The sequence below is a fragment of the Rhinatrema bivittatum genome, chromosome 2, assembly GCF_901001135.1.
Source record: "Rhinatrema bivittatum chromosome 2, aRhiBiv1.1, whole genome shotgun sequence".
In the NCBI taxonomy this organism is placed as follows: domain Eukaryota; kingdom Metazoa; phylum Chordata; class Amphibia; order Gymnophiona; family Rhinatrematidae; genus Rhinatrema; species Rhinatrema bivittatum.
Window position 1 is genome coordinate 5,874,913 of NC_042616.1, and position 20,311 is coordinate 5,895,223.

At 47.9% G+C, this 20,311-nt stretch overlaps 1 protein-coding gene across 1 annotated transcript in view; it reads right to left on the reverse strand.

Moving 5' to 3' along the window:
* Positions 1-6,775: 6,775 nt before the first annotated feature.
* Positions 6,776-20,311, reverse strand: part of LOC115083449 (oocyte zinc finger protein XlCOF20-like) — a 29,013-nt gene continuing 15,477 nt past the window's right edge. Inside the window, exon 4 of the mRNA XM_029587268.1 lies at positions 6,776-11,497. Within this exon, the coding sequence (XP_029443128.1) occupies positions 10,320-11,497 (1,178 nt within the window). The 3' untranslated portion in view covers positions 6,776-10,319. The remainder of the gene's footprint in view (positions 11,498-20,311) is intronic.

The following is a 20,311-nucleotide window of genomic DNA, read 5'->3' on the forward strand; positions in this document are numbered from 1 at the left end:
ACGGTGCAGCTTTGGGGACTCCGTGATGATTTAGGAGTAAGGATCCCCCGTCTCACATGCACGGGTGCAGCTTTGGGGACTCCCTGATGATTTAGGAGTAAGGATCCCCCGTCTCACATGCACGGGTACAGCTTTGGGTACTCCTGACAATTTTGCAGTAAGGGTAGCATCAGGGGTACCCAAAGCTGCACCCGTGCATGTGAGACGGGGGATCCTTACTCCTAAATCATCAGGGAGTCCCCAAAGCTGCACCCGTGCATGTGAGACGGGGGATCCTTACTCCTAAATCATCAGGGAGTCCCCAAAGCTGCACTCGTGCATGTGAGATGGGGGATCCTTACTCCTAAACATTCAGGGAGTCCCCAAAGCTGCACCCGTGCATGTGAGACGGGATCCATACTCCTAAATCATCAGGGAGTCCCCAAAGCTCCACCCGTGCATGTGAGACAGGGGATCCTTACTCCTAAATCATCAGGGAGTCCCCAAAGCTGCACCCGTGCATGTGAGACGGGGGATCCTTACTCCTAAATCATCAGGGAGTCCCCAAAGCTGCACCCGTGCATGTGAGACGGGGGGTCCTTACTCCTAAATCATCAGGGAGTCCCCAAAGCTGCACCCGTGCATGTCAAGACACAGGACAACACACTCAGAATACTTTTAATCCCCTACCCTGCAGGGTTTCCCTCTTGATTCCCCCCCTTGGATACCCTCAGCCCTTACATCTCAGCCACAGAATCTCACAACACAAAGTCTTACACGGCAAGAAAAAAGTATTTTATTACAACTTAATCCTAAATCTAGATGAGATTTTTACACGAAGTTCCCAGGGCTCGGATTCAGTGAGTTTTCCCTCGGGAGCAGCCGCTACGTTGACGGGAAGCTGTGTGAGTAAGGTAACGAGATATGAACGGTGTCTCTCAGGCAAAACCATTGCCCCAGTGCTGCTGTGTCAGATCCATTCCTGACAGTCTCGTCCCTCCCTCCTTTCATAGCCCAGGAGATTCCCAATCACCCCCTCTCCACCTGCGAGGAGGGCAGCCCGGCCACCCTTCCAACTATCTCTCGACCCCTGAAGGGGGCACTTTTAAGGCTGCAGGGGGATTTTAGCCACCGACTTGGAGACGAAATTTGCACCAACTTGTCTGCAGCTCCATTCACTTTCAGACCAGCCGGAGGCGCACAGAGCCCCAGACTCACGCATGTGCTTTTCCGGGTGCATGGGGTTTGCCCGGGATATAACCCGTGGGGACCACCCCTCCCCGTTATCCAGCAGAAAACCCGGCCCCTGCTTTTAGCTGGTGCGAGGGCAGGGGGGGAGGGCATTTTCCAAGGTCTGTGACTCCTTGCAAATTGCCCTCTGCGTCTGTGCAATGGATCCTGCTATCAGTTGGGGGGGGGGGGGGTAAATAGGAGTCTCCAGCCCTGCCCCTGTATTTAGGGGCTCGGTGGGAGAGGTTGCTAATTCTGTCACTTTATTGTCTGTCACCTTAACACAGCCGCCCATGCAACGGGTGCGGAGCTTTACCCCCCTTCCCTCACTTCTTTCAGATCGGCAGAATCTTATTACAGAAGAGAGTAACAAATAAGATTGTTTTGGGAACTAACGGGAGCACTTCACAAACTAATTACAAGCAAAACCGAGTTACAAAAATGGTTACAAACAGCATAATGGCAAAATATTACATCACGTAAAATTGCAAGGGGCTGCAGTCTCCCTCGTCCCGTCTGATGAGCAAACCTGACACCAGACCTACGGCAAAACAAACGGTTACAACTTACAGCAAAGGTTTAAACACCGCGCAGAGCAACGCAAGGTAGTGCTGCAGCCGCGCCATCCCGGCCGCGGTGCATACACGAAAGGAGATTTCCACCTGCCGGCAGTGCCTCCCCCCAGTCTCCGGAGATTCTGCACCTGTGTCAAGGGTCAAATAAAAAAAAAGAAATCCGCTTCCTGGTGGGAGAGCAGGAGGCGGCTGCGCGTCTTAATCTCCGCCGATCCGGGCCGCGAAGCAGCAGGAGCGTGGGCCGGGTCTTCATCCTCTGCCCTTCTGGAGTCACAGCACTGTCCTATCGAGACATCTAGTCCTACCTAGACAGAAGGGTTTAAAGGCCCAACAGGGAAGAGAAGGACCCCGAGTGGCGTTTCCCGGTGTCACGCCCAGCTCCGCGGCACGGGGGCACGCCTGTCACGTTAATCCAGAAGAAGGGCCTATAAACATGGAGCGGGAAGGAGGGACAAGTGAGGAGAATGCTTATAATCCTCTTTCATGCCATCCGAAGGACGTTTTGCGAACGGCCAGGGTTTTCCCCCTGAAGGAGACCAACCCCAGCCGTCTAAGCCGTGATAACTTTACGTAGCAAAACATGACGCTTAGCAGAAAAACAGCCACAACATTGAGCAACTCGAGCCCTAGGCGTGAATTGCAGCTGCAGGCAAACTCCGTAGCTGATGCGGGAGCGAAGCCGCATCCTTCTCTTGTTAGAGCGGCGCGTTGGCGTGGAGAGGTCTGAGCAGGCATCGAGAAGCGGTGAAAGTACGGAAAGGTGTGCTGAAAAGGCCTGTAGCAGGAGGGAAAGGGCGCGTCGAAAGGGGCGAAGCCGTCAATCGCTGGCATCGGTGGGCAGTCTGAGGGGATCCTGCCGGGCCGGGCCAGACTCTGCGGGCAGGCTCTGCCTGACCACTTTGCTGCTGTGCTGCTGGATTGATGGAGCGAGGGAGTCTGGGGGGAGGGGGGAGGAGGGGTGGGGGGTGGGGCAATGCCATGGCAGCCTGGGATAATCTTGGAAATCTGCTGCGAGTGAAGAGACAGCTCCGTGAGTCCCTTCTGGCCCAGCATCTAAGAAACGAGAAGGCAAGAAGTTTCCTCCGCTGCGTTCTGTCCAGGACCGGTGTCGGGGAGGAAGGTGGCTGGTGCTCTGGGGCCGGGGGCCCAGCCGGAGACCTGCATGTCACAGGACCCAAGGGCCACTCACTCAGCCTGTTTCTTCATCTGTGTGTGTGTGAGTGTGAAGGGAGTGTGTGGGTGTGTGTGAGGGGAGTGTGTGTGTGAGTGTGAGGGGAGTGTGTGTGTGAGTGTGAGAGGAGTGTGTGTGTGTGTGTGAGGGAAGAGTGTGTGTGTGTGAGGGGAGTGTGTGTGTGTGTGTGTGAGGGGAGTGTGTGTGTGTGTGTGTAGAAATAGTGAGCAGGCGAGAGTCAGGAAAACACAGTGCATGGCCCCCTTCGCTTTGTGCGTCCCTGACACAGGGACCGCCAAAGGGGCCCCCAGGAGGAAGTGCTGCATGGAGAGGGGAAGAGTGCGGAGTAAACTGGCGGAGAACTCCAACAGGAAATGTTTCACTGTCGCAGTCCCACTGAATATACCTCCCTCTGTGCTTATCCCAGGCTTTACCCCTCACTCCCCCACAGCTAAGGACCCTCTGTGCTTATCCCAGGCTTTACCCCTCACTCCCTCACAGCTAAGGATCCTCTGTGCTTATCCCAGGCTTTACCCCTCACTCCCTCACAGCTAAGGATCCTCTGTGCTTATCCCAGGCTTTACCCCTCACTCCCTCACAGCTAAGGATCCTCTGTGCTTATCCCAGGCTTTACCCCTCACTCCCCCACAGCTAAGGATCCTCTGTGCTTATCCCAGGCTTTACCCCTCACTCCCCCACAGCTAAGGACCCTCTGTGCTTATCCCAGGCTTTACCCCTCACTCCCTCACAGCTAAGGATCCTCTGTGCTTATCCCAGGCTTTACCCCTCACTCCCTCACAGCTAAGGATCCTCTGTGCTTATCCCAGGCTTTACCTCTCACTCCCTCACAGCTAAGGATCCTCTGTGCTTATCCCAGGCTTTATCTCTCACTCCCCCACAGCTAAGAATCCTCTGTGCTTATCCCAGGCTTTACCTCTCACTCCCTCACAGCTAAGGATCCTCTGTGCTTATCCCAGGCTTTACCTCTCACTCCCCCACAGCTAAGGATCCTCTGTGCTTATCCCAGGCTTTACCTCTCACTCCCTCACAGCTAAGGATCCTCTGTGCTTATCCCAGGCTTTACCTCTCACTGCCCCACAGCTAAGGTTCCTCTGTGCTTATCCCAGGCTTTATCTCTCACTCCCTCACAGCTAAGGATCCTCTGTGCTTATCCCAGGCTTTACCTCTCACTCCCTCACAGCTAAGGATCCTCTGTGCTTATCCCAGGCTTTACCCCTCACTCCCTCACAGCTAAGGATCCTCTGTGCTTATCCCAGGCTTTACCTCTCACTCCCTCACAGCTAAGGATCCTCTGTGCTTATCCCAGGCTTTACCTCTCACTCCCTCACAGCTAAGGATCCTCTGTGCTTATCCCAGGCTTTACCCCTCACTCCCCCACAGCTAAGGACCCTCTGTGCTTATCCCAGGCTTTACCTCTCACTCCCTCACAGCTAAGGATCCTCTGTGATTATCCCAGGCTTTACCTCTCACTCCCCCACAGCTAAGGTTCCTCTGTGCTTATCCCAGGCTTTATCTCTCACTCCCTCACAGCTAAGGATCCTCTGTGCTTATCCCAGGCTTTACCTCTCACTCCCTCACAGCTAAGGATCCTCTGTGCTTATCCCAGGCTTTACCCCTCACTCCCTCACAGCTAAGGATCCTCTGTGCTTATCCCAGGCTTTACCTCTCACTCCCTCACAGCTAAGGATCCTCTGTGCTTATCCCAGGCTTTACCTCTCACTCCCTCACAGCTAAGGATCCTCTGTGCTTATCCCAGGCTTTACCCCTCACTCCCCCACAGCTAAGGACCCTCTGTGCTTATCCCAGGCTTTACCTCTCACTCCCTCACAGCTAAGGATCCTCTGTGCTTATCCCAGGCTTTACCTCTCACTCCCCCACAGCTAAGGACCCTCTGTGCTTATCCCAGGCTTTACCTCTCACTCCCTCACAGCTAAGGATCCTCTGTGCTTATCCCAGGCTTTACCCCTCACTCCCTCACAGCTAAGGATCCTCTGTGCTTATCCCAGGCTTTACCCCTCACTCCCCCACAGCTAAGGATCCTCTGTGCTTATCCCAGGCTTTACCTCTCACTCACAGCTAAGGACCCTCTGTGCTTATCCCAGGCTTTACCCCTCACCCCCCCACAGCTAAGGATCCTCTGTGCTTATCCCAGGCTTTACCTCTCACTCCCTCACAGCTAAGGATCCTCTGTGCTTATCCCAGGCTTTACCTCTCACTCCCTCACAGCTAAGGACCCTCTGTGCTTATCCCAGGCTTTACCCCTCAATCCCCCACAGCTAAGGATCCTCTGTGCTTATCCCAGGCTTTACCTCTCACTCCCCCACAGCTAAGGATCCTCTGTGCTTATCCCAGGCTTTACCCCTCACTCCCTCACAGCTAAGGATCCTCTGTGCTTATCCCAGGCTTTACCCCTCACTCCCCCACAGCTAAGGATCCTCTATGCTTATCCCAGGCTTTACCCCTCACTCCCTCACAGCTAAGGATCCTCTGTGCTTATCCCAGGCTTTACCTCTCACTCCCTCACAGCTAAGGATCCTCTGTGCTTATCCCAGGCTTTACCCCTCACTCCCCCACAGCTAAGGATCCTCTGTGCTTATCCCAGGCTTTACCTCTCACTCCCCCACAGCTAAGGACCCTCTGTGCTTATCCCAGGCTTTACCTCTCACTCCCCCACAGCTAAGGATCCTCTGTGCTTATCCCAGGCTTTACCCCTCACTCCCTCACAGCTAAGGATCCTCTGTGCTTATCCCAGGCTTTACCTCTCACTCCCCCACAGCTAAGGATCCTCTGTGCTTATCCCAGGCTTTACCCCTCACTCCCTCACAGCTAAGGATCCTCTGTGCTTATCCCAGGCTTTACCCCTCACTCCCTCACAGCTAAGGATACTCTGTGCTTATCCCAGGCTTTATCCCTCACTCCCCCACAGCTAAGGATCCTCTGTGCTTATCCCAGGCTTTACCTCTCACTCCCCCACAGCTAAGGACCCTCTGTGCTTATCCCAGGCTTTACCTCTCACTCCCCCACAGCTAAGGATCCTCTGTGCTTATCCCAGGCTTTACCCCTCACTCCCTCACAGCTAAGGATCCTCTGTGCTTATCCCAGGCTTTACCTCTCACTCCCTCACAGCTAAGGATCCTCTGTGCTTATCCCAGGCTTTACCCCTCAATCCCCCACAGCTAAGGATCCTCTGTGCTTATCCCAGGCTTTACTCCTCACTGCTAAGGATCCTCTGTGGTTATCCCAGGCTTTACCCCTCACTCTCCCCACAGCTAAGGATCCTCTGTGCATATCCCAGGTCTGACCCAGCATGGCAATTTCTTATGTTCTTATGTAATTTAGGAATCCTGCCGGGTACCTGTGACCTGGATTGGCCACTGTTGGAATCAGGATGCTGGGCTTGATGGACCCTTGGTCTGACCCAGCATGGCAATTTCTTATGTTGTTATGTAATTTAGGAATCCTGCCGGGTACCTGTGACCTGGTTTGGCCTCTGTTGGAATCAGGATGCTGGGCTTGATGGACCCTTGGTCTGACCCAGCATGGCAATTTCTTATGTTCTTATGTAATTTAGGAATCCTGCCGGGTACCAGTGACCTGGATTGGCCACTGTTGGAATCAGGATGCTGGGCTTGATGGACCCTTGGTCTGACCCAGTATGGCAATTTCTTATGTTCTTATGTAATTTAGGAATCCTGCCGGGTACCTGTGACCTGGATTGGCCACTGTTGGAATCAGGATGCTGGGCTTGATGGACCTTTGATCTGACCCAGCATGGCAATTTCTTATGTTCTTATGTAATTTAGGAATCCTGCCGGGTACCTGTGACCTGGATTGGCCTCTGTTGGAATCAGGATGCTGGGCTTGATGGACCCTTGGTCTGACCCAGTATGTCAATTTCTTATGTTCTTATGTTCTTTGGTCTCTCGCCCTCCTCTGGTTCATCTGATTTTTATTTGTCCCATTGCTGTCTCCCCGCCTGGAGCCTTTCCTAAGGTGCCCTGGGATTCTTGAGCATGGTTGGCTTTGTGGAAATGCAGGAACATCCGCCTCATTCACCACCAGAAGATTGGGACTGAATGACATTAGAGAAAAGGATGGATTCGGTGACTCGCCTGGAAGAGCTCCTTTTGGTTATTGGATAACCTCCTTCCGTTGATGGTGACCTGGGTACAGAGGAGGTGACACTTTATGGTGCCACAAATGCATCCTCGAAGATTCGGCTCTGGGGGTTTTCCTTGGCTTGGTTTCCAGCTCTTTTATTCTCCCTTTCGGCCTTTTCCATAGTCTCCTGGGTGCCCTGCCCCTCTTCCTTGTCTCTGATCTGTGTTGGCTGCTGTTGAGAGCCGTTTGATCTGCACGTCCTCTCTTCCCCAGCTCTCTGTTCTCTCTGAACCTTTTCTTTGGTGACCTTCAGTTTGTTATTTGAGATCTTTCTGTTTCGGCAGTGAGCTTTAGCCTGACGTTTTGGATCTTTCGTGGAGCTTTTGTTGTTCAGGCAGCTTGGAGGTCCTTGTCTAGTAGGGAAGGTTCACTTCATTTTTCATTCTATAAATCCTTTCCTTGATTGGCCATTCTTGCATTCTGGGAAATAAACTGTTCTGAGTAATGATGCTTACTGCACATGTTATCCAATTTATTTCCGTGGTATCCCTAGATGGTTCCCTCGTGTAGGTCACTAATGTCTTGCCTTGGGGGGCAGGTTTATCTTAGGTAGTGTCTCTCTCTCTGTGTCTCCGAGACACCAGCACACCTCTCCATCTCCACACTGTCCAGGAGCTCAGCTTTCCCTTCTTCTCTCCTGCGTTGGTTTCAGTCTCCTGTGCCTCACCCGTTACATCTTCCAATGGCTTTGGCTGCTCCAACTATTCTCTCCTGGGTCTTCCCTTTCTCTGTCTCCCTGTGGGAAGGTGATTTCACTTGTCCGTTGGTTTATCCAATTAAAGGTCTTACATTAGCACCGGTTACTTTTTGCAGTTTTGCCGTTGATATTATTGCCTGTTCCCTCCAGGTTTTGGCATGCTCTCTAGATTTATCACCCAGACATGGCCATCCATTCTCTTCTTTATACCTTCAGGGATCCATGTGACTCTATTCAGTCCCCCTAAGGTTTTAATTCTCTGCTCTGCCCCCTGCCACACTGGGTCCATGAGCAGGAGCCTCAGGGGCTGTAACTGTGCAAGGCTAGTCATCTTCATCCAGAGGAGACTGCACTATCCCAACCACTGTAATTAGCTCTAGGGCTGAGGCAAAGAGAGGACGTCTTGTGATCCCGGGCGATGTGCGGTCATTATGAACGACTTTTTGCTTCTTTTCATACTCCAGTGGCCATGGTCTCTTTGCTGAGATTTGGTGTAGATGTTACGCCATGAGGTCACCACAGGGAAGGTACTTGGCAAGGCTTGGTGAGAGAATTGTGCTCTCTTGGTGGGCAGCATCTTCCAATGGGCTTGTGTTTGCACACATCTGGAGAGGAATGAGCCTTATTGGTAAAGGCAGGGGATACTGGAAATGATCTCGCTCTCAGATTGACTGCTAGTGCATTGCACCAGAAAGTCTCCTTCTAGAGTTCCACAGGGCGTCATCCTAAGAGGCAACAAGTCAAGGTGCACTTGGAAGAGGGCCATCTTTGGGGGACCCCATGGGGTCCCATGCTGCTGTGAAAGCTGTATCCCTAACAGTATAATCCTCAGTCACCTTGGGCATGGAGCCAACACTGCAGGCACCTCCTATGGTTAATTCACTTTCCTAAGGTCAGCCCTGACTGCGACGTTCTTTCTACTCAAGTCAATGGGACCATTCAGTGATTTCTGCCGTATTTCTTCACCCCCATTCAGCCTTTAGTAAAATGAGGAGATTCTCTCTTTCCCTCTGCTGTACAGAACAGTCGCTGGATGCTGACACTTCTACCAGCAATGCCCTTCTTGCGTGTTTTTCTCCTTTACCACAATGTCTGCTTTTCTTGCATTGATCTTCTTAACGAATGGAATGGGAATGTTCCAGGTGATCACGACGTCTTCTTTCAGGCTCGTGGTGCCAGTGCTCTTCCGTCAGTGATATTGTAGCATTTACACAGTCTCCAGTGGATGAGCCCTGCCACCTTGTTGTGCCTCTCTGTATGGAAGGCTTCTTTCATCAGCCCCTCACAGCCAGCGACGAGATGTGTAACCATTTCCAGTTCTGTGCTACACACTCCTCGTTTATCTCTTTGACCATTCTTTTCCTGTCCTATGCTGCCATTATCCATCTCGCATCTTTACGCTTCCGTTTACGTCGCCTTACCCATTCCTCTGTCACACTCTGGGTCTACGTGCGGCTGCTGCACCAACTCTCTGTATTTACCATTTCTTTTTCCTCGTTTGCTGTTCCAGCGCATTAAAGAGTTTATTTTTCTTGTTTTGAAAGTTCTGCTGTGCTTTTGCCACCCGTGCTGGTGGGATTCTCACTTATTCAAGTTGAAGGATGGAGGCTGTTTCTGGCCATTCACTTTGATACTTTGGCTGTTTTTGAGTCTGGATCAGTTGATGCTGTCAGATATGCCTGGAGGCCTATGATGGTGGCTCTGTATGTGTAATATATTTCTATAAGATCTATGCCACCTGCAGCTCTTGGGACGTACAATCTCCATTTACACTGAGTCTTCTATATTAACTGTAGGGCATGGAGGAGTTTCCTTGTTCTTACATCCAATTAGTTGTGGTCTTTCTGGGGCCAGTCTACATTTCCAATGTAGTATAAAAATGCAGGAGTTATTCCTTGCTGTTAAAACACTTTTCAATAACACTTTCAGTCTCTTTTAGCACCCCTTTGCTAATCTTTTCTCTAAGTGATTTGTGCTGGGTTGTTGCACTTTCATCGACTCCTTAGAATTTAAAAACACACTCCTGCTCAAATTTCTTTATATTACAGTCTTCAGACACAAAGATGTTTATGGTTTTGCTTAATTTTGCTCTAAGGAAGATCACCTTACCACATTGGTCCAGGCCAAATGTCATCCTGATATCATCTGAGAAGTTCTTCGCTGCTCACAATTGTTCCATTAAACGATGATCACAGGAACTGTGAAGCTTGAAGTCATCTACAAACAGTAATTGCAAAATTACCTGATTCATTAATGTTGGGATTAAGGCTTAATCTGTAGCCCAAGATAGAGTTAAAAGTACTTGGTGAATTCCATGCCAGACAAAACCGAAAGTGGTAACAGGGAATCTTCCTGAAATATTCCTCGTTGGATCTTGATTTTAGGAAACATAAATTGACCAACGGAATGCAGTTTGCTACATTTTCATGGTGAACTTGATGTTTTCTATCAGTCCTTGCTTTAATTTGTCCATTTTCAAAGTACTTTATAGTCCAAGAGCGTGAATCCTCCAGTGTATTCTCAGATTTGTTATGTTACTGAAACTTTTACCACAATCAGTACATATAAATAACTGTTCTTCCATGTGGGCCCTTTTGTGTTTTTTCAGTGCTGATTTTAAACTAAATACTTTATCACAGTCAGTGCATGGAAGTAGCTTCTCTCCCATATGAGTCCTTTCGTGTCTTTTTAGCTGTGAATTATCACGGAATAATTTATCACAAATACTGCATTTAAATGGTTTCTCTCCTGTGTGGGTCCTTCGATGTATTTCCAGTGTCGATTTTTCTCTAAATCTTTTATCACACTCCGTGCATACAAATGGTTTCTCCCCTGTGTGGATCCACCTGTGCCTTCTTAGTTGTGATTTGTCACTGAATAACTTATCGCACTCAGTACATTTAAATGGTTTTTCTCCTGTGTGAGTTCTTTGATGCATTCTCAAATGTGATTTATATCTGAATAATTTGTTGCATTCAGTACATGTAAATGGTTTCTCACCAGTATGGATCCTCCAGTGTATTTTTAGAGATGTTTGGCGACTGAAGCTTTTGCCACAATTTGTGCATGTAAATGGTTTCTCACCCATGTGGATCTTTTGGTGCCTTCTCAGCTGGGATTTATCACTGAATAATTTATTACACTCAGTACATGGAAATGGTTTGTGTCCTATGTGGATTCTTTCATGCTTTCTCAGATATGTCTTGTGAGTGAAGCTTTTCTCACATGCAGCACATGTAAATGGTCTCTCTCCAGTGTGGGTTCTTTGATGCAAGATTAAACATGGCCTCTTATCAAAGCCTCTTCCACAAGTGTCGCACAAAAAGGCTTTCTTCCCTTTCTCATCTCTCTGGTGGGGCTCAGAAATCATTTGTTCACTATTACTTTGGAGGGGTCTCTCTGCTCTTGGCTGTCTCTGCTGGTCAGGGATGCTGGTGAGCTCTCTGTCACTTCTCCCCCACTCACTGACTCCATCCAGCCTGTTTCCCGCAGGGTCTGTGGGCGTCTTCTCTGATTCCTGCCGACTTCTCCTGGTTTCTCCCCAGTCAATCCCCTTGGACACCGTCTCACAGACACTTCCTAACTGGAACTGGAACTGGTTCTGAGGCATCGGCCAGTCTTCTGTGTTCTCCTCCCGCATCTCTTCCTGCTTGACCTCGTTATCTGCCGAATATAAAAAGAAGACATTAATCAGATATTATTGATTGTTGAATGTTAGTGGTGACCATGGATAAGACTGTCTGGGATCACACAATTGCCACAGGAGAAGAAGTGTACGTATAGACTGGTTCCCGAACCGGCCTGACTCTCTCCCACCTCTTGCTATCAAACCCCAGGAAGGCTGACTTCAAGAGGATGAGTGAGAGTGCTGAGGATAGCCCTGAGTGAGAGAAGCAAAGACCGAAGCAGAGAAAAGGAGATAAAACATTCCCTAGACAATGTGAGAGAGATGTGGGAAAAAAAGCAATGGGAGGTGAGAGAGAACGGGGGTGGTGAGGAGAAGGATAAATAAATCCTTTGGTTCAGCATGAATGGTAGAGGGGGGAAAGCAGATGGATGTGAGAAAGGAGCCACCATGAAGCAGTCCTGTAATGACTCAGACCCCCAGGCTGGGAGGCAGGACGGTGTGAAAAGGTATTTGACCTTGTGAGTAACAGGGTGAAGCACTGGAATGCACCAGAACTCTCCTCAATGTCTTAATACGGAAACGAGACCTGTGCCTTTAAGAACAAACATCCCCAGGGAGCTGCTGCTGCCGCCGTGGTTCAGATCTTGGTTGTTTTCCAGTTAAGTCCCGAGTTTTATAACATTTCTTTCCACCAGAGGTGGATCTAGACCGATTGGAGGCGAAGATACGGGTTCCAAGCTGCTCATTTCTGTAAACCCGGGTCATGGACGTGCCAGTGCCTGCCAGAACAACGGCTGAGACAGACAGAGAGGGATTCCTGCCGGTGCGGTCCAGCATGGGCCAGATCTCTCTCTCACAAGAAGGGAGAGATGCATCTCTCTGCGAGAACGGACAGCGAAGAAGTGGATTTCCAGCAATGGGCTGGGAACCAGTGAAGCCTGGGCTCGAATCCCACTTCCCGATATTAATGCCGACTTTCAGCATTATCCTAGCTAACCTAGCTGACCAAGTTTAAAGCAGGCGAAGAGCAGTCTTACAATAGCTGGATAAACTTATCTAAGGCAGCTGGCTGTATCCAGCCGTGCAGCCACACCACGGAAAACCTGAGATAAGTTAAGTTGGAAACGTTTATCCAGCCGCCCAGCAGCTGGGAATGGACTTCCCTACCTCTCACTGCCTTATGTTATTCACTTAGCTTGAACTGTAATGCTGTAAGCCATCTTGGGCATCGTTTGGAAAGGTCAGCTAGAAATGCAAACATTATTCTGTGAGTCTCTTCCTGTTAAAGCTGACAGCACGCACTGTGGGTCATAAGAACATGAGAGGTGCCCTGCTGGGTCAGGCCAAGGTCCATCGAGCCCGGCATCCTGCCTCCGACGGTGACCGGTCCGGGTCACAAGCACCCAGCAGATCCCCCAATACTTGTATCTCATTCCCAGGGATAAGCGCCGGCTTTCCTATGTCCTCCTGACCAATAACCGGATATGAACTTTTCCTTCAGGAGCTTCTCCAATCCTCTTTTGAACCCCACTACGTTAGCTGCCTTCACCACATCCTCTAGCAGCAGATCCCACAGTCTGATTGTGCGCCGAGTGAAAAAAAACAACCTTCCTATGATTTGTTCTAAATCTGCTAATTGTCAGTTTCCTGACCTGTCCCCTAGTCCCAGTGTTTGAAATGGTAAATAACTGTGTCCTATTTGCTCGTTCCACCCCACTCATGATTTTATAAATTTCCATCACATCCCCTCTGTCGTCTCTATTCCAAGCTAAAGAGCCCTGACCTGTTTAACCTTTCTCCATAAGGAATCCTTCCCAGCCCCTTTATCATCGTGGTCGCCCTTCTCTGTACCTTTTCTATCCCCTTTATCATGAGATGGTGGCGACCAGAACTGCACTCGGTACTCAAGGTGTTGTCGCGCCATCGGTCTATACAAAGGCATTGGGATATTCTCAGATTTGTTTTCTCTTCCTATAAAAATAATTCCTAACTTGCTATTTGCCTTTTTGACCACCACCGCCACACACTGAACTGAGGATTTCAACGTCCACAAGGACTCTGAGGTCCATTTCCTGGGTGGTGACTCCTAACTCGGAACCCAGCATCGTGCATCTCTGGTTGGGATGATTTTTCCCTACGTCCATCACTTTGCCCTTGTCCACATTAAATTGCATTTGAAATTTAGAAGCCCAATCTCCTATCTCTCCAACTCCTTCTGCAGTTCCTCACAATCTGCTAACTGTTGTTAACTTGAAACAATTTTGTGTCACCTCCCTCGTTATTCCTTTCTCCAGATCATTTATGAATATGTTAAACAGTACAGATCACAGTACCGATCCCCGATGCACTCCACTAACAACCTTCCTCCATTCGTAAAACTGACCTTTTAGTCCGACCCTCTGTTTCCTGCCTTTTATCAAAGTTACCAATCCACAAAAGGACACTGCCTCCTATCCCATAATCTCTCAATTTCCATGAGGGACTTTGTGAAACGCCTTTTAAGAATCCAAATATACTCTATCATCTGGTTCACCTTTATCCTCGTGTTTATTTATTTACATCCTCAAACAATCTAGTAAATGGTAAGGCAAGACTTCCCTTTACAATATCATGTTGACTCTCCCTCATTAAACCTTGTCTGTTTATGCAGTCAGTAATCTTGGTTTTAAGAATAGTTTCTACCATTTCGCCCAGCACTGACATCAGGCTCACGAGTCTATATTTTCCCTTGTTCACCCCTGGAACCCTTTTAAAAAATTGGAATCACCTCGCCCATCCTCCAGTCTTCTGGTCCCATGGCTGCTTTAAATGATAGGTTGCAAACCACCAGAAACAGGCCTGCAGTTTCATTTTTTTAGTTCCTTCAGAAATCTGGGCTGAATGCCATCTGGTCCCAATGATTTGCCATTCTCCGATTTGTCAATCTGCGTTATTATGTTCTCTGGTTTTATAGCGATTCCATCTAGTCACTCATTGTAATCGCCATCAAAAACTGTTTCCATTGTGAGTACGACTCCAACATCCTCCTCAGTAAAGAGAGAAGCAAGGAATTCATTTAGTGTTTCTGCTATTTCCTGGTCCTTCTTGAGCACCGCTTTCACCCCTCAGTCATCCAATGGCTCAACCGACTCCCTCGCAGGCTTTTTCCTTTGAATGTACTTTAAAAGGTTTTGCTTACTTGTTTTATATCAAGCTTCTTTTCAAATTCTCTCTTAGCCTGCTTAATTACTTTTTCATAATCTATCTTGCCAGTGCTTATGTTCTTCCCTATTTTCCTCATTTGGGTCTGCTTTTCATTTTTCTAATGATGCCCGACTGACTTTAATGGCCTCTTTTACCTCCCTATTAAACCACGCCAGCAGTCATTTGGACTTCCTTCTAACTTTTTTACAGCATTGAATACATTTTATCTGGGCTTCAAAGATGGCGATTTTAAACAATGTCCATGCCTCCTGCAATTTTTCAACCTTGTGAATTGCTCCTTTTAGTTTTTTGCTAACAAATGCCTTCATTTTAACATAGTGTCCTTTTTATAGTTAAATGATACTATAGTCTTTTTCCTTAGTGTTCACCCACTAGTGATTGTATCAAATTTAATTACATTATGATCGGAGAAAATTCTTTTTCACTCAACGCACAATAAAGCTCTGGAATTTGTTGCCAGAGGATGTGGTTAGTGCAGTTAGTGTAGCTGGGTTCAAAAAAGGTTTGGATAAGTTCTTGGAGGAGAAGTCCATTAACTGCTATTAATCAAGTTTACTTAGGGAATAGCCACTGCTATTAATTGCATCAGTAGCATGAGATCTTCATTGTGTTTAGGTTATTGCCAGGTTCTTGTGGCCTGGTTTGGCCACTGTTGGAATCAGGATGCTGGGCTTGATGGACCCTTGGTCTGACCCTGCATGGCAATTTCTTATGTTCTTATGATCACTGTTAGTACTGATGGTGTATAATGCATTTCCCTCACTCTTATAGAACAGAGAATGTAATCAGAGTCAGACTAAGCAGCTGTGTAAGGTCTGTAACTCAGGAGAGGGGTGTGTGGCGGATTGGAAGTCTGTCCAGCACCCAGGTCATTACTTTGGGTAACTGTTGATGTATCATTGCAAGGGAGATTTTCCCTGGCTGGCTATGCTGGCTGCAACAGCGGGGAATTCCCTGACAGCCCCCCACAGCCCGTAAGATCTGCAACCTTAGAGGTGAGCTGGGCTGGCTGTGAAACCTCTGCTGCTGTGTGTAATATCTGTCTGTTATTGTTAGAGCTGAGAGCGGGTATTACGTAATCTGACTGTTTGCAAAACTAAAAGAACGTGATCCAAGTAAAATCAAGCAGTATTTGAAAGCTGGGGGTGAGGGACTTTATCCAAGAATGGACGTGATCAGGCAGGAATGTTTAACAGAAGAAAGCATTGCACCTAAGGACATAAGAACTGATATTCTGGGTCAGACCGAGGGTCCATCAAGCCCAGCATCCTGATTCCAACAGAGGCCAATCCAGGTCACAGGTACCCGGCAGGATTCCTAAATTACATAAGAACATAAGAAATTGCCATGCTGGGTCAGACCAAGGGTCCATCAAGCCCAGCATCCTGATTCCAACAGTGGCCAATCCAGGTCACAGGTACCCGGCAGGATTCCTAAATTACATAAGAACATAAGAAATTGCCATGCTGGGTCAGATCAAGGGTCCATCAAGCCCTGCATCCTGATTCCAACAGAGGCCAATCCAGGTCACAGGTAACCGGCAGGATTCCTAAATTACATAAGAATATAAGAAATTGCCATGCTGGGTCAGATCAAAGGTCCATCAAGCCCAGCATCCTGATTCCAACAGTGGCCAATCCAGGTCACAGGTACCCGGCAGGATTCCTAAATTACATAAGAACATAAGAAATTGCCATGCTGGGTCAGATCAAAGGTCCATCAAGCCCAGCATCCTGATTCCAACAGTGGCCAATCCAGGTCACAGGTACCCGGCAGGATTCCTAAATTACATAAGAACATAAGAAATTGCCATGCTGGGTCAGACCAAGGGTCCATCAAGCCCAGCATCCTGATTCCAACAGTGGCCAATCCAGGTCACAGGTACCCGGCAGGATTCCTAAATTACATAAGAACATAGGATATTGCCATGCTGGGTCAGACCAAGGTCCATCAAGCCCAGCATCCTGATTCCAACAGTGGCCAATCCAGGTCACAGGTACCCGGCAGGATTCCTAAATTACATAAGAACATAAGAAATTGCCATGCTGGGTCAGACCAAGGGTCCATCAAGCCCAGCATCCTGATTCCAACAGTGGCCAATCCAGGTCACAGGTACCCGGCAGGATTCCTAAATTACATAAGAACATAAGAAATTGCCATGCTGGGTCAGATCAAGGGTCCATCAAGCCCAGCATCCTGATTCCAACAGTGGCCAATCCAGGTCACAGGTACCCGGCAGGATTCCTAAATTACATAAAACATAAGAAATTGCCATGCTGGGTCAGATCAAGGGTCCATCAAGCCCTGCATCCTGTTTCCAACAGTGACCAATCCAGGTCACAGGTACCCGGCAGGATTCCTAAATTACATAAGAACATAAGAAATTGCCATGCTGGGTCAGACCAAGGGTCCATCAAGCCCAGCATCCTGATTCCAACAGTGGCCAATCCAGGTCACAGGTACCCGGCAGGATTCCTAAATTACATAAGAAGATAAGAAATTGCCATGCTGGGTCAGATCAAGGGTCCATCAAGCCCAGCATCCTGATTCCAACAGTGGCCAATCCAGGTCACAGGTACCCGGCAGGATTCCTAAATTACATAAGAACATAAGAAATTGCCATGCTGGGTCAGACCAAGGGTCCATCAAGCCCAGCATCCTGATTCCAACAGTGGCCAATCCAGGTCACAGGTACCCAGCAGGATTCCTAAATTACATAAGAACATAAGAAATTGCCATGCTGGGTCAGACCAAGGGTCCATCAAGCCCAGCATCCTGATTCCAACAGTGGCCAATCCAGGTCACAGGTACCCAGCAGGATTCCTAAATTACATAAAAACATAAGAAATTGCCATGCTGGGTCAGATCAAAGGTCCATCAAGCCCAGCATCCTGATTCCAACAGTGACCAATCCAGGTTATAGGTACCCGGCAGGATTCCTAAATTACATAAGAACATAAGAAATTGCCATACTGGGTCAGACCAAGGGTCCATCAAGCCCAGCATCCTGATTCCAACAGTGGCCAATCCAGGTCACAGGTACCCGGCAGGATTCCTAAATTACATAAGAACATAAGAAATTGCCATACTGGGTCAGACCAAGGGTCCATCAAGCCCAGCATCCTGATTCCAACAGTGGCCAATCCAGGTCACAGGTACCCGGCAGGATTCCTAAATTACATAAGAACATAAGAAATTGCCATACTGGGTCAGACCAAGGGTCCATCAAGCCCAGCATCCTGATTCTAACAGTGGCCAATCCAGGTCACAGGTACCTGGCAGGATTCCTAAATTACATAAGAAAATAAGAAATTGCCATACTGGGTCAGACCAAGGGTCCATCAAGCCCAGCATCCTGATTCCAACAGTGGCCAATCCAGGTCACAGGTACCCGGCAGGATTCCTAAATTACATAAGAACATAAGAAATTGCCATGCTGGGTCAGACCAAGGGTCCATCAAGCCCAGCATCCTGATTCCAACAGTGGCCAATCCAGGTCACAGGTACCCGGCAGGATTCCTAAATTACATAAGAACATAAGAAATTGCCATGCTGGGTCAGACCAAGGGTCCATCAAGCCCAGCATCCTGATTCCAACAGTGGCCAATCCAGGTCACAGGTACCCGGCAGGATTCCTAAATTACATAAGAACATAAGAAATTGCCATGCTGGGTCAGATCAAAGGTCCATCAAGCCCAGCATCCTGATTCCAACAGTGGCCAATCCAGGTCATAAGAACCTGGCAAGATCTCAAACAGTAGATAGATCCCCCATGCTGCTGATGCCCCGCAATAAGCAGTGGCTTTCCCCAAGTCTACCTGGTCAATAACGGTTTATGGACTTCTCCTCCAGGAACCTGTCCAAACCTTTATTAAACCCAGCTATGCTGGCTGACTTCGGCAACAGCTAGAATGGCACAGAAACCTAAAACTCTGAATTGTAGAACTAAAATCTGCCCCCTGGGCATAAAAATTGAAGACAATTTAAGGAAGGCGCCATCAATTGTCCAGCGCAGGGTGTTGCACCTGAGACGTGCCATGGTTCTGCATCTCAGGACAGGATAAGTCACACAGGGGTCAAGTCACACAGGGGTCAAGGAAGAGTCCAAGGCAAATCAAGGACTCTAGGCTTGTAAGGGTGCTTAGATTCTATCAAGTGACTCTTTAAACATACTCTACGGATATCACCAGAAGGAATCTGTGTATTTTGTCACCTGGTGACTCTATAGAAAGTTACACAGCTATGAACTCGATTCATTTTGGAATAGCACAAGCTGCAGGAGGTGTAATGTGTAGCAATAGCCCCAAGGACCCTTAAGCAGACAGAGGAACCCGCATGTGTTATATGATTGACCCGATGTGCCCCCTGTCTGATAAGATAACAATTAAGCCCATTATAAAAAAAAAAAGAACCTAGACCCTAATGAGCTGAACAACTACCGACCCATATCAAACTTATCCTTCCTAGCCAAACTAACAGAATAGGTAGTCCTGAAACAATTAAATGAACATCTAGAACTAAACAACATTCTATACCCAACATAACATGGCTTCCGGAGACAACACAGCACCGAAACATTACTCCTCAACCTATCAAACACAGTCCTAAGAGGTTTCAACAAAGGCCAACAATACATTCTCATCTTACTAGATCTATCCGCAGCCTTTGACACGGACAAACATAAAACCCTAATACACAGATTATCTGAAATTGGTCTAACTGGAAAAACACTAAACTGGTTCATCTCTTTCCTCCGCAACAGAACATTTCAGGTAAACATTAACAACTCCCTCTCAGAATCAATTCCACTAGAAACCAGAGTGCCGCAAGGATCCGCCCTATCTGCCACACTGTTTAACATTTATATCCTACCGCTATGCCAACTACTATCGAATCTCGGCATCACCTACTATATGTATGCCAACGACATCCAACTAATCATCCCTGTAACAAGCACTGTAGAGAATGCCCTTAAACTCACAGCCACACATCTCAACAACATAAAAAAAAATCCTAAATCAAATGAAACTATGCCTTAACATGGACAAGACCGAATGTATACTACTTGAAAGAAAAAGCTCACTAAACCACCCTAATAACACAATTCAAATTGACAATACAATAATGAAACTGAGAGAAAAAAAGATCTTGGTATATGGCTCGATCCTGAACTGAGCTTCAAAAAACACATAGCCATGAAATTCAAAGATGGTTTCTACAAACTTTCTACAAACTACTTAAACTTCTAAAACCACTTCTAAACCAACCTGAATTCAGAACCATACTTCAATCCCTAATATTCACAAGCTTTGACTACTGCAACTCACTACTGTTAGGCCTTCCCAAAACAGCCACACACCCTCTCCAAATATTACAGAACGCCACAGCTAGAATGCTCATCGGTCACAAAAGAACAGAACACATCACCCCTGTACTAAAAGAACTGCATTGGTTACCCATAGAAAAATGAATAGAGTACAAAATGTTATCCATCATTTACAAAACCGTACATAACAACAAAACCAACTGCCTAAATACTATATTCCAAAAACATAATCCTCAATGAAACACAAGATCAGCTAATAATGCCCGACTAGCAGTCCCACCAGTCTCAACCGCAAACCTCACAATAGAGAAAGAGCAAC